This window comes from Squalius cephalus, assembly GCF_949319135.1.
Source record: "Squalius cephalus genome assembly, chromosome: 19".
NCBI classification, from domain to species: Eukaryota; Metazoa; Chordata; class Actinopteri; order Cypriniformes; family Leuciscidae; genus Squalius; species Squalius cephalus.
Window position 1 is genome coordinate 34,355,692 of NC_137140.1, and position 15,483 is coordinate 34,371,174.

Here is a 15,483-nt window from a genome sequence, read left to right on the forward strand (position 1 = left end):
AAAATAGCCTTTCGTGAGAGTCTATAAAAGGATAACTTTTCTTGAGAGTTGATAAAAGATCGAATGATCAGTTCGCTGGACGAACAGTTGATTAATTAATTCCATTAAGGGTTATCCTGAGAATTTATCTATTCTAGACTATTGGTATATTAACGGTTAATTATAATTCGTTGTGATTAATTATTGATATATACAACTGATCTATTTTTGCCTACCTGTGTCGATAATTGATTATAATCCGTTGTATTTAATTATCCCTCTATACAGATACATTGGCAAAATTATTCTTTTTTTGGGTATTTAACCTGTATGCGGTACGTGATCATATTCATGATCAGTTATTAAAATATATTCCCTTTATTTGAGCTAGTGTCGCTACAAAACGTAAACAATGCCACTGAACTGAACGGACTTGCAAATTTGGCTGATTTTTGGTCTGTACTAATCAGTCGCACCGAGAAAAAACATTTCGAGTTCTATAGACTGCCGAAAGTTAAAGAGAAGAGTGCAAAAAACTGATGAAAGATGGCGTTTGTGGTTGAGAGAGGCACATCATCAGCCACATGTGTAAATAAAGCGTTGACTTTGACTAAAATGTTGACGTAAAGTAGTTCACTATGGCTACATTCACACTGTCAGACCAAATCCGATTATCTTTGTATCCGATTGGAATATGATCTAAAATTATGTCCACACTGTGAATCGCAACTGTTCAGATCCGATTTGTGTGTCCATGCAGCTCTTTGACAATACGGCAATGATGTTGCGTTGATGGAGGGGTTTGCATTTGCAATAGAAATGTTGTCTTATTTAAATTTTACTACATGGAAATGTGTAGCCGCCGCGCTGGACTACTGCGTCTTGAGCCGGCTGCAGAACTATAGGAGGCTGGTATGCACAACTCTTTTTCCCCGCTGGTTTCAAAATACGTTCCAAAAATAATAATTTTCTGCTCGTCCGGCACTTTGCAACAACACAGCCTTGTTTCGGCAGCGACTTTCAGCATGTTCCCTATAACAACGTCTGATGTTTACATTTTGCGCGCGTGAGAAAGTCACACAAACCATGCGAAATCCGATCAGAGCGTTCAGACTGAAGTGGATTTCCTGATATGTGATTAGAATAGGATTTCAAACCACATATGGATGTAGCTTGTAGCCAATGTCGGGATAAGAAATATAAGGAAGAATTGCAGTAAGGGCTAGAGAAGCTAACTCGTTCGGATGTTTACCACATATTAACTTAAGTTTGTCAAAATTTCACGCTCTTTCCTGCTTACTAAGTCCTTCTCTATATGATTTTGCAGCTTCCGTGTGTTTTTTCCATGGTTTAGACATCATAAATTAGTGTAACATTGTGTTCAGTTGTACATAAACAGTGCAATCCATGCCGTTGTTTACACCCGAGTACCTCCAATATGGCCGCGCATCCGGGTAACTGACCCAATCATGACGTAGGTGCAAACCCTCTATGCAACGCAACAGCAGCAGGGCAGACAGGAGCAATCGATCAAAGCAAACCAAGCAAAGATATAAAGTTTGTAAGACATTTATTTAATTTAATGCATTTGGACGGAAATGACATGAGTGTGTTGCGAGGGCTTTGTTTCGCTATAATGACTGAACGCAAAACAAGCAAGTGTTTGAGATTTGAGATACTTTAATTTTTCCACCAGTGGGTCTGGTGGACCCCTGCATGTTTGGGTTTTTAATTCAACACAATAACATTTTTTATGTTAAAATACTTACAATTACAAGCAATATAAACTGCATATATGCTTAATATTTCCTCTTTACCTTTGTTAGACCACATTTAAGAATTGCAACCCTGTGCGGGAATGGCAGGGGTAGAAACACAAAACTCACTCTTGCACTCACACTTTCTCACACTTACACACAATCTCTCTCTCACACACGCACACACACACGCACACACACACACACACACACACACGCACACTTGGATATGTGGTTTACGGGACTAGGTGTAATGGTTTTTCTAATGTACAAACTGTATAATCTATCCCCCTACACTAACCCTACCCCTAAACCTACCAATCACAGAAAACTTTTGGCATTTTTTGAATTTCAAAAAACACCATTTAGTATGTTTTTTAAGCCGTTTGGTTTATGAGGACACAGATTTATTAGCCCCGGGTCCCGCACATCCTGTGTAATATTAATGTGTGGGGGGGGGGGGGGGGAATATATATATAAAAAGAATATATATTTTGTGAATAAATTCTTCACAAAAATAAGCCAAGGCCAATGAGTCTGAGTTTGAAAAAATAATTATATATCATATTTTTCTTAAAAAAAATGAAAACACCAAATGAGAACACCATGCAAGTGTTAAGGAAGTGAACATTATTTTCACCGTTTACCCGGAGGAGCAACAATTACACTCTTTAGAATTGTTCAAAATTCCTCACGTGCACAAACACTTCATCATCATTCAAAGAAGCCTGTGACACACTTTAATGTGTCCCCTCTGTAAATGTACATATGTACAAACGTATGTATTTGTATACACACACATATACATTTAAACATATAGGTAACATTTAAACTAGATGTGTCACCATGTTGATTTGGCTCTCTATTCTTACCAGTTATCAAATGTGCAATGCTTTGTATATGTATGTCAAGAGTTTTTGTTAAAGAATTGAACAGTAAGGTTTGATTAATTAGTCATGACATTATTATGTCATTTACACACTCCCTTGTCAAAATGGGGATCATGACAAGTTTGAGAGAATTATCATTTTTTAACAAGCAGAATAAATGAAGATTAGTTCATGTATAATGAGTTTAAATTCACACAGTAAATCTGGCACTGATATAAAGCACATTTCATCCTCTGAATACAGTAAAGTATGAGAATCTCATGAGAAGGACTGTGTATTTCATAACCTGATATTAAGGGTTACTTTCATTTTTACACATTTCAGAGCTTTTAGTACATGACTGTCACCACTGCATTAACAGTCTTTTTTATTTTATTTTGCATTCACACAATGGCAAATATGATGATTGCAGTTTCTGCATATTATTACAAATGAGCAAAATAATCATGTTAAAATCTGTCATAAGAATGCAGTAGATCATGTTATAAAAAGTAAAAGGGTTCAAAATTATGACGAGATAATCTAACCATCGATAAAGACAAACAGAATGAAATGTATGAATGTACAGCATGAAACCTGAACATTATTAGCTGATCGTTTACTGGCTCTCAGTGAAGCTCAAGCCTCATGTATAAAAGTGTTATAGAGACTCACTGAAGAGGATGAATATTATCTAATTATTCCCTAAACAATCTCTGATTAGCATCTCATTGAATTAAAATGGATACTAATTTGACCCAAATGTTCATCATAAGTTTTTGTATGCCTAAGGTAAATGGATGTGCAATGAAAGATAAGCAAATGTATATCTGACACATTTAAAAACCTGTTATACTGAATATACCGGCTTAACTACAAGTTGTTCTGTGGTAAAACTAGTCGAAACAAGATCAAACAGTTCCATATGAACTGAAGTGTTGAGGTCAACTGTACACAACATAATTAAGCTATACATACAGACATGTAATCAATACATACAGACATTACCATGCAGCTTCTAAAGGTGTAGAAATATGACATTGTTATTTATTGTTCATATTAACATTATTAGTTTTACATTAAATATTGGGTAATATTAGGGCATACAAGTCATTTTTATAGAGGTTGTTTTATAGTGTTTAAGATGTTTTTCATTACAAATACCATAGTTTATTATTAGTATTGTTGTTGCTATAGAAACCATAAAAGTCACGGTTCATGAATTCACTGTCTCTCTTTCTGCCTGTATGTCAGTGTGTGTGTGTGTGTGTGTGTGTGTGTGTCAGGGTGATTGCCAATCACCGTAATTATTGCCTATCAGCCGCGCCTATATAGGCTATGTTCATTGTTTGGTGTCTTGTGTTGTCAGATCGTTGTGAGTGTTCCCGGTGTCCTGGCCTGCTTCCAGTAGGGATGGGCAAATGAAGCCTAATGAGGCCAGTGTTGCCAACTAATTTTCAGGGGAAGTTGCTAAGGGCAGATCAATTTGTTGCTTAAAGTTGCTAAATGACGTTGTGACGTCATTGCGTTATGACGTCATTACGTAATCGCAACGCAAAACTACGCAATTATGTAATACGTAGATATTATTGTTTGTTAAATAAATTATATATATATATATATATATATAAACAAACTTTTTTTTAACTAAAAAAAGTTGGTTTAGGGTTTAGTTACCCTTTAAAGCAGGGCTATTCAATTCAATTCAATTCAAAAAGGGCCAATCATCTCCATCCGGCCCGATGGCATCAACCTCCCTCCTCCTCTTTTCCTGGTGGTGCGGCTAATTCAGTTTGATACTCACTCCGATTGACCTGAGAAACGTTTTATGTGCAAATATTTCAGCAGTTATTATATGTGTCCCGAATTTATGTCGACTGAACCATCGATAGGCTACCAATCATTCGTGAATGAAACATTCTTTTGGTTCGGTTCTAAACGCGCTTCATGCATAACGGTCTAAATCTATTCGGATTTATTCGGACCTCTCCGTCACTGAATCATCTGAAGTGGTTTCTCGGTCAGTACAGTAACAACAAATAGCGATGTTTTCAGTTGTTTCACTAGTTGTTTCAACACGGCCCAGCACGGAGTTGCGTTTACTCCCGGTCCCGGACACTATATTAAATAGCGTTGTGACAACCAGTGGGAAGCGTTTCAGTTCGACAGACACCTCTCTGTTACAAACTACAAATCACTCAATGATTTAACTAGTATTAAATCGGATGAAACAGCCTCAACATTCCCAACAAGACTGATGAGGAAAGCAGGATAAACATTGCACCATGATCGAAATTAGAAGACTTTAAATCCCCTAATCACCCTTACAAACATTTACCATGAATGTAGGCTACTGTAGTAATTTACCATGGGTTGGGCAGAAATGTGCAATATTTATATTACTTTACTTAGACTTTATAAGAAGCAATTGCGACTTTATTTCAGGCAATTCTGACTCTATATCTCGCAATTCTGACTTTATAAGAAGCAATTGCGACTTTATTTCACGCAGTTCTGACTTTATATCTTGCAATTCTGACTTTATAACCATACCTGTCAACACTCCAGTTTTTCCCGGGTTTCTCCCGTTTTTTAGCCCTATCTCCCGGACCCCTCCTCCCGGGAAACTCCCGTAATTTGCATGGCCCAAACTCCTTTATGAATAATCAGACCAATATGTTTGTCTAATGTTGACCTGTTGCCAGATATTGTATTAAATGCATTATATTCACACAATCCACACACACCATATACAAATTACAATTTCAACCCGTTTGTCACCTCACTATAACCCAGTTGCGCAGTCGCGGAAAGTTTACCCCGAAAGCGAGCCGATAGACATGGCAGGTGAAGGCAGTGTCCCCGCAAAGAAACCGAAGTACAGTTGTAAATTTATGTTTCCATTTATGGGTATTGCCAGAGTTTTTCCTGCATAGAGAATTATGAAGCGGCCGCCTCCATCAAATTTCGTGCCGCCTCCGGCTCTCGACAAAACTCGGACAGACAGTCACATAGTCAGATACACTTTCCCCACCGTGATGGTTCTGTTGCGGTTATAAAAATATTTAAAATAATCTAATTTAATACAGTTATAATTTTTCAATGTAAATTATTTAATTTGATTGGTAACAGCCTAGTGTCCTATTATTTTAATTGAATATATTGATCAAATTTAAGAATTTGAAATGAAAGATGGAGCATAGCCTACAGTTAATAAAATTAGGGGGAAAATGACTTTTATAAAGGTACAAAAAATTATTCTGAGTGTTTTCAAACAATGATGTAATGAAACATTGATTTTGACAACATTGACTCTGTTTAGGCTATTAAGGAAATGTAATTTTGCCAAAAGAAGAACTTATATTTTAAATAAATTTTAAATCATCCTACTTCAGTGTGATATGTTACCATATTATCATGCTTTGAATAATTGTAATGTGATGATCAGATGCAAATATCTAAATCAAAGAATAGGCCTATGGGTGGTTTGCGGGTGGATTATTTATTTTTAACAGTGGATACGAGAGACTCAAAGTGCACCAGATTAATGAATTTATCTTTAAAATGTACAAAATTTTCTTCCAGGGGAGCATGCCCCCGGACACCCCTAGAGGTACCGAGTAGCCTACACTTAATTGCTATTCTTCAACCCTATTCTTGCTATCCTTATGTTTTCGGTAATATATTTAGTTTTTTAGACTAATGCTAATTGGGATATTGTTCAGCATCTAGCTAAATTCGGTTGGTCAGTTGGTTGCATTTATATATATATATATATATATATATATATATATACTACCGGTCAAAAGTTTTAGATTGGTAAGATTTTTAATGTTTTTAAAATAAGTATCTTCTGCTCACCAAGACTGCATTTATTTGATTAAAAATACAAACAAAAACAGTAATATTGTGAAATATTATTACAATTTAAATAATCTTTTTCTATGTGAATATATAGTAAGTGTAATGTATTCCTGTGATCAAAGCTGAATTTTCAGCATCATTACTCCAGTCTTCAGTGTCACATGATCCTTCAGAAATTTCTCTAATATGATGATTTGATGATCAAGAAACATTTATGATTATTATCAGTGATGAAAACAGTTTTTTACATTTTTATTTCATGATGGTATGATGAATAGAAAGCTCAAAAAACAGCATTTAACTAAAGCTTTTGTTACATTAAACACTACTCTTCAAAAGTTTGGGGTCAGTAAGAATTTTAATTTTATTTTTGGGGGAAGGAAATTAAATAAATCAATACTTTTATTCATCAAGGATGAATTAAACTGATCAAAAGTTACAGTAAAGACATTTATAATGTTAGAAAATATTCTAATTTAAATAAATGCTGTTCTTTTGAACTTTCTATTCATCAAAGAATGTTGAAAAAAAAATGTACACAACTGTTTTCAACATTGATAATAATAATGAATGTTTTTTGAGCATCAAATCATCATAGAATGATTTCTGAAGGATCATGTGACACTGAAGACTGGAGTAATGATGCTGAAAATTCAGCTTTGATCACAGGAATAAATTACACTTTAAAATATATTAAAATAGAAAACAGTCATTTTAAATTGTCATAATATTTCACAATATTACTTTTTATTATTATTATTATTTTTTTTTTCAAATAAATGCAGCCTTGGTGAGCAGAAGAGACTTTTTTTTAAAAACATAAAAAATCTCACCGATCTAAAACTTTTGACCAGTAGTATATATATATACTGTATATATATATATATATATATATATATATATTAAAGATTATTAAAGTATTTCTGATTCTGATTCTTTAGCAAGTCTACTGTTGTGTATTTTCACAACAGAGTTTTGACTTACTTTTTCTAGTATCACTCATTTAAATGGGAAGCTTTTTATATCTTGTATGTTATACCTTTTGTACCTGTCATTGTATTCATCGTTTTTATTGCTAATAAACAAACCACATCCATCCCCCGCACTTTTGAAAAGCTTGCTACGCCCCTGAGCATTCCGACACGCAAAGTGAAGCATTCACGTGACTGGAAAGAAAGTGAGGAAAGAAAGTGAGGCTTCGTTTTTCGTTGATCACGTGTTTCTCTGAAAACAATATGCGCTCATGAGCTTCATGAGAAATTGCGCTGTGTAGCCTACTCGATATGTGCTTTGAAGCTTCAGTGTCAAATGTAACATCATCAGTAGCTTCCAGTTCTCTTTGCTACCTTGCCTGTGTTGGTCTCTCGTTCTTTTTGTTCTGCATTCTGCCCTGGGATTACTGTTCATCTGGAGTTTATTGCTGCATGCTGGATTCTCGTGGATTTTCTCTGCACTTCTGACATCACCGAGCGGGTTGCCTGTCGACGTCCCTGCGCCACTCAGAGCAGCCATCCCTGCACCAGACTCATAGGCGTAATTTGAGGGTGGGATGGGTGGGACATGTCCCCACCACTTTTTGCCAGGGTCGATATTGTCCCCACCACTTTTTAAAACATCTCGCGGCACGAATATTTTCATATTTTATATACTGTAAAGATACAATACATTGTAGGGTAGACTGTGTACAGTTGAGACGTGTACAGTTGAGACACCTTAAATAACTTGCGCGCGCAGCATGCACAAGTTGTGATTTTTGCTGTGCACATGCGTATTAGTGTCCTCTTTTATCCTGCAAAATCTGAAGAATGGACGCGTCTCCGACCAGAAGATATCTGCAAAAGTGTTTTTTCTAAGGTAAGGCTTGCATCGTTTTTTGCGCTCTCAACTATGAATAACTTATTATCCTTATGTGACTGTTAAACGTAACTGGTACCATTACAAACACGACATATTTCATGGTATTGAGTCATGCAAGCTCAATGCAAAATCTAGACAAATGTGCGAAGTGGCCAGCGGGGGATAGTTGAGACACAAGTGTCTCAACCGTACCCCAATAGAGTTATATTACAAAACACGCTGTTTATTTGTTCAGTGTTATGATAACAGGTTAAACGTCATAATTGGCCAGCATAGGACGCAATTAAAAATACAATTTCATATTTCATATACTTTGTTTCTTACTGTTACTTTGACATTGTGTTGTGATTGGAATGTTTCCATTTGTACGGTTGTGATATCTGTTTGTTAAATATCTTGTTCATGTTTTATACATTTTAACGGTGCTAATTTACATCACATTAATGAATTTAGAAAGGATGAATAAACAGACATGTTGCCCAATTGTTATTTTCTTCATTTGTCTTTATTTATTATATTTGCAATGAACATTTAGTTACATTTCCCTCATTAAAAATGGGTGTCTCAACTGTACCATAGTACTGTCTCATCTGTCCCGTACATAGGTACAGTTGAGACAGAGTTGACACAAAAAGCACCTTATTTTTATTCACTAATTGTGGAAAATATAAACTACTTATGGGTATTATTGATTGATAATATATTAGTCTACAAGCTAATGTAATGTCATGTTGCATTTCATGTGAAAATTCAATTATTTTCAGTATGTATTTTTGTGTGAAAAATCAAAACTCAAAAAGTGTCTCAACTGTACACAGTCTACCCTATATCTGTGTTAAAGATATGGCTTTTCTTAATGTTCTTAATGTGGGCCTGACTACAACATGATATACAGGCCAAGGAGTCTTTCACATGTTCAGCATGTTAACCCTTAGAGGCCAACTGGAACACAATCAATACCCTTTATAGGTTAAAACTACATATAAAAGCAGTTCATACTTTATCTTACTTTCTACTTTATCATACATATAGCTCATGTTTGATAGGACTTTGTAATCTGAATCACACCATGAATGGTCATTGACTACTGACATACTGCTTATTGTTTATGAATGTCAAATGTAGATATCTTCTAAGTATTTGATCTCTAATATTTTTTTGTCAAATCCAAACATATTTAGTAATAGAAACACGTTCACAATATGGTATTAATAATAATAATAACTTAAACAGTTATTACACTCTCAGTCGAGGACAGTGTCAGAGGACTGCCAAAATGTGAGCTTGCTCTCTGTCCTACTGGCTCTTTAACTTCATTTTCTCTTCACCTTCTATAACTAAAAAACTAGTACAATAAAATATATATTTTTTGGTAATCTGACCACTGACTGAACTTCACTCCATCTTGCTTTCTGGAAAGAACAATTTAACTGTAAAACGATTGCAAAGATAGCAGCAAAAAAGATTATCATTAAACATTCTCATACTTTTACTGAAAGAAAACATTACAAAAGGAAAAGGCCAACCATAAATGTTTTTTCTTTTCTTTTTTCTCATTTACCTTTTGGATCATTAAGACCCTTTTCACACATGCCTTATAATAATTGGCTGAATAAAATATTAAACATTACTCTCTAAAATCAAGGACCACAATGGAAATAAATGAATGCAACTTTATTGTGTTATCCTTGACAAAGAATATTTTATGTCTTACTTTTTACTTTTTATGTCAAATAAACTCAAAAGAAGATTATGTTGTTGCGTCAATGTCTGAACATGCAATATATCAAAGGAAAGAACAAACCCTCTGATTTAAAAAGAAGAAGAAGAAGAAGAAGAAGAAGAAGGAAAAAACTTTGCATTTTAAACAAAAAGCTGAGAAAACCACGTTTTTGTCAAAGACAAAATCTGGATCGGAATCAAAACGTAGATGGAGTAGATCGAGTCCATCAACACTCCCAAAGCTTCACAGTCCTCTATCTCGTCCTGGTCGACATTTCATTCAGTAGCATATGGCAGTTTTGATCTCTGTATTTATGTAGTAACAATTAATGCAAATTATTAAACAATAAATCTATTATGCTACATCAAATAACAGTTATGAAATAAAACAAATTTAGAAACCCCAAACCAGTGTGTCCAATTAAAATGTCATTAAACAATATGCATGTAAAATGTTGTGGTACTAAACTAAAAGTGTGTCAGGACACTCATCAGAGGAACAAGTATCAGCATCAGAGAACCACACAGACAAGAAGCCTCAGATACCTTCACTTGTTCTGGGACCCACTTATCTGTGAACAGGGGATATAATGAAATGCAGTGAAATGTAATGTATTCATAATAGAAACAAACAGAAACCTTTATTTACAATTGATTAAAATAAATTAAATGTTCACCTGTGTTCCCTTCAGACAACACCAGAGGACCCATGGATATGGAAGCACTGTCATGGAAGTCCAGAGACCTGCCCTCTCTCCGGTGGTGTCCAGAGGCACAGTCCTAATAGAGAAAAGAGCAAAATCCAGCTGTGAATCCCTGTTAAATATCACTGAACAACAAGATAAAAGAGAGCACAATGTCTCCAGAAGAGAGCAGCCTTGAACATTAAGGGCCAGATTTACTAACAGATAGAGCCAGCACAAAACCTCTGCCTTGACATTTGTAATTTATTGTCATTTTGACGTTTCTTTAAGTGACGCTCTGGCCTCTGTAGTTGTACCTATGTCCCCTCCTACTTTGTATGTGCACGGCAGTATCTATTAAGTAAAAAGTATGAGCATGGCTCGGTACTGAAGCTCTGTGTCATCATGGTGTCAGAAGTCTGTCAAGAACAGATAAAAAGTTAAGAATGGTTCAATCACCCCAAGATCGCTGGGATTATCCCAGTTCATCCCAAACATCACCTACAGAACTCAGGAATGCTAAGCAGACTTTAACAACTGGGCAGTGCACTACTAGATGAGCCAGAGTTGTGAAGCCTCCTGATAGGCTCTGCTTGTAGTCAAGGAAAGGTGTAGTAAAGACGCCTCATCGAAGTGATGTCCTAGTAACCTCTCCTTCCTAGTTACACCAGTTCATTGTTGTGATAGACTGTATCATTGACTAAGTTGCATACAATATGTGCTAATGTTTCTTTATTATTATTTGGATGTGAAAGTTTCATGCAAATTCCAGAGTTAAAGTAAACAGCAGTGTTTAATGTGTGCAATATCTGCATATGTATGTAAAGCGATTATGTCTGCATTCTTGTTTCATACTTTAGGAGGGAAGATGTAATGTATTGTCATTTTGACGTTTCTTTCAGCGACGCTCTGGCCTCTGTAGTTGTACCTCTGTCCTCTCCTACTTTGTATGTGCACGGCAGTATGTATTTAGTAAAAAGTATGAGCATGGCTGTGTACTGAAGCTCTGTGTCAGAAGCGTTATTTTACAACATAAAAAATACTGTCAGGATTTACCAGACTCGCAGTGAAGAATTAGTGATGAAAGGATGTGGACACTGATATTTTTGCTGCTGACTTTTTTGCATATGCATTTGTAGGGGTTTATAACCTGGGAAAACCCAGACAACTTCCAGCAAATTTAGATTTGCTCTGCCGGTAGTCTGGCAAAGAGCTCATTCAAGTCCATTTCCATGCCGTCGAAATCGCGGCACCAATCAGAAACGTTGAGGCGGGCTTTACACAATGACGATCGCTGTGGTATCAGTGGCACTGCTTGTTTGTAGCCCTACACAAATTCTCACACAAATTTGTATAGATTGCATTGTTTATTATGTTAATGAACTGACTGCATCCGTGTTCTTTAGTGTGTCTCGCACTTATTTGACCTGTTTAGTAAATTTGGCCCTTAACCTTAAATATACCAACCTTATTTATATTAGTGTCTGATCAATAAGGGTTATGCAGATTCATAAACCTTTGCATTTACCCACCAAATTTTACTATAGATACTCCATATATGTGTGTGTGTGTATATATATATATATATATATATATATATATATATATATATATATATATATATATATAATTACAACAGACAGAGAGGGACATTGGCTATTAAATTCATATTCAACACATTGAAAAATTATTTCACAACTACAGTACTAAAGCTTCTCTTGAAAATGTATCACAAATTTATGAATTATGAGAGGTTTTGTACACTCACCATTGAGCAGCGATTGCTTGACAGAAGGCAAAGGTGAACAGCACAGTGCAGGTAAAGCTTAGTGGAGTTTGCAGTGAAGATAAACATCCTGAAGGAGAAACGGCTGGATGTCGAGACACCGTTCTGCAGCAGATCCACTGTGTCGTCATTTGGATTGGGACACCTGAGAATATCAATAATGACAAATTCTTTCACTTTTGTATTAACTGTTTCAAATGATCTCATGCTTTAGTTCTGAAATACTGAAAGGCAAAGCATGTAAGGCAATACTAAAAGTTTTATTAGTATTATTTATTCAAATGTTACATTGAGTAAAGGCTATAGGCTTAAAAGAATAGAAAGAAGCCCTGCTTTACTCTGAAAGGATGAGATCCCAGCGGAGGCTGTAATCAGGATCATTCACAGGTGTAGCCCAACACGTGTCCATCACCAGGGCAAACTGGCGGCTGTCGACCCCCTCAACACGAACTTCCACATGCATCTCCTGGTCGAGCTCTGCATCCACACGACCAGTGAAGGGCCGGGTAAACTCATCATCCTCATATGGAATCATCCGGACCTGATATCTGCCTTCACCAGCGGGAAGAGTCCTGTGCACAATGCTGTTGAAATAATGGATAGATCTGTGTTAAAACTACTTTGTTTTATGGGTAAAATTCTGCGTAAAACACATATGTTCTTGGTTTAGAGAATTTTAGAATATATTGACTTTACACACACACACTTAATATTCTGTTTTGATGAACTACTCCTTTACAGTAGTTTGGTAAACTACTCATTTAATAAGTTGGTGCTGCTGAAACCAGAATTTGTATTTGACTCGCACCTCTCCAGTGGGTTGATTTCCACATTCATGGAAAGTGTTTGTGATTGAGGATAAACACAGCTGAAAGAAAGCTTCAGGATTTTCTCTCTGCTGATGATGAGACCTTCTGACCTCGGTGTCCCCAGAATAAAGTTATTATAGATGAAGTGGGTGCCGTTAGCCTGTGGACGACAAATATAACATTTTGTAATTTAGCCTAAATTGAATTCAAGGTATTTAAAAAAGGCAGCAGCTTTTTGAACAACAGCAGTATTTTCTTTGCACTAAGTAAAAAAAAGTTGTTAGATGCTATTAATACTTTGCTTATTGTAGTAATACTATTATAAAACGGTCTGCGATAATACTAAATGGATGCTGCCTTACTGGGACATTACTTGTCTCTGTCCCTAAAGCCCACACTACACCTTCCCCTGACCCGATCATATTGAACCTGCTGGTCAGTAAAGGTCCTCGAAGGTCCAGGAAGAGAGCCATGGTTTTGAGTGTGGTAATAAGAGCTGCATGTGTCGCGTCAATGTCTGATCAACGCGAAGCTACCTTAATTTAGTTTTCTACAGATTCAGTATCCTTACAGACCTCCCTACATACTTCTCAAAGAGATTCACCAAGTGGTCAGATCAAACTCTGTTGGTTCTATCAGACACTACAAATATTTAGATTGTGTATTAAATAGATTATCCATAGTTAAACCTACCAGAAGATTTGTACCACAGATGTGTTCATCATTATCAAAATGGAATTCCACTCTGTCATTCCGGACCGTTCCTTTGCAGCTGGGATCATTGAGGTGTAAGACATCAGCTGGAAAACCAGCCTCAAAGAGCTGACAGCGAGACACAGACATGGAGCCAGAGCTGCTTTCACAGGTTTCTGAGAAATCTGAGAGGGGATAAAAAGACAAAAGATTGTCAGAAATGTTAAAAAAGAAAAAGACAAATAATGGCTAAGAAAAAAAAAGTATATATATATATTTTTTTTTTATATATATATATATATATATTTTTTTTTTTTTATTATTATTATTTTTTAATGATACTAACCAAAAGAGTCAGGTTGTGGTCTGGGATGGTCTTCGTTACATAAACAGCCATAAACACCATTTTTCTTCCCACACCATTCATCCTCAGAGCAGCTGAGTTCAGAACAGCGATCTCTCACATCTAAGAGGAAAAGCACAGATAGATTAAATACAACACAAAGACACTGAGTCTTAAGTCCATATAAATACCCTCTAAGTTCTCTACATGTTTGATGTGTAGCAACGGTAACATTTTACCATGATTGGTGGTCAAGTCCAATATCGGTACTGCTGGCTCATTGTGTCATGCAGCGTTGGGCAGTAGCATTACTAAAAAATAGCCTAATGGTAGTGCTGCTATTTTTTAAAATCATATCTATTAAAATCATAGTCTGTTAAGAGCTAGCAATGACCAATTTGTGAATTAATCATGCTTTTAAATTGTCATTCTTTTCTATTAGTTTAGAAAAATCAGTTAAATGTTAGATCAACCCCCCTCCCCTCAAAACGTTAGCTTTCAGGTTAGTTCAGCTACCTACATTTTTAATAACACAGGTGACAAAAATCACAAAAAAATCTGTGCTGAAATGTGATTTTGACTTACCGCACCGGAGACCTGAGCGCCATTCTGGGATCTGTGTCTCCAAGATGGCACAAGCTGTCTCATAGGCCTCAACAGCTGAACATAGCATGCCATTTGCACGTGTGTAGAGACACAGATCATACACACAAGAGTAGAAGTAAGGTGCCGGGTCAACATGAAGATGGCAGTTCTGGAAGGGGCCAGTGGTGTTGGTGATAATACTACAGAGATCAGAATACCTCTGCCTGGATGGACACTCATCAACATTACCGGTCTGGTCTCTGGCACCACAGCTGAAGAATACAAGGAAACTTCGGGTCAATTAAATGCTTATACTATTTCATCAGAAAGATTTTAATTTGGACACCGAGCACTCAACACAATACTAAAAGTAAACAAAAGTAAAGTAGTAAAATTGGACATTAGTGTGAAATCAATATTTGGAAGCCATTCTCTCCTTCTCTTTTTTTGGTTTCTCCTACTTGGGGTTGGCAGAGCGGAGTCATCCACAGAGTTATTCGGCAAAGGCTTTTACACCGGATACATAATCCTTTAAA

The 15,483-nt window shown here is 36.1% G+C and overlaps 1 protein-coding gene across 1 annotated transcript in view; it reads right to left on the bottom strand.

Moving 5' to 3' along the window:
• Positions 1-9,611: 9,611 nt before the first annotated feature.
• Positions 9,612-15,483, bottom strand: part of LOC307146823 (alpha-tectorin-like) — an 84,953-nt gene continuing 79,081 nt past the window's right edge. Inside the window, exons 17-24 of the mRNA XM_079851125.1 lie at positions 14,948-15,219; positions 14,366-14,485; positions 14,020-14,204; positions 13,326-13,486; positions 12,856-13,101; positions 12,500-12,662; positions 10,726-10,828; positions 9,612-10,620 (exon numbers count right to left, since the gene is read on the bottom strand). Coding sequence (XP_079707251.1) covers positions 10,517-10,620; positions 10,726-10,828; positions 12,500-12,662; positions 12,856-13,101; positions 13,326-13,486; positions 14,020-14,204; positions 14,366-14,485; positions 14,948-15,219 — 1,354 coding nt within the window. The 3' untranslated portion in view covers positions 9,612-10,516. The remainder of the gene's footprint in view (positions 10,621-10,725; positions 10,829-12,499; positions 12,663-12,855; positions 13,102-13,325; positions 13,487-14,019; positions 14,205-14,365; positions 14,486-14,947; positions 15,220-15,483) is intronic.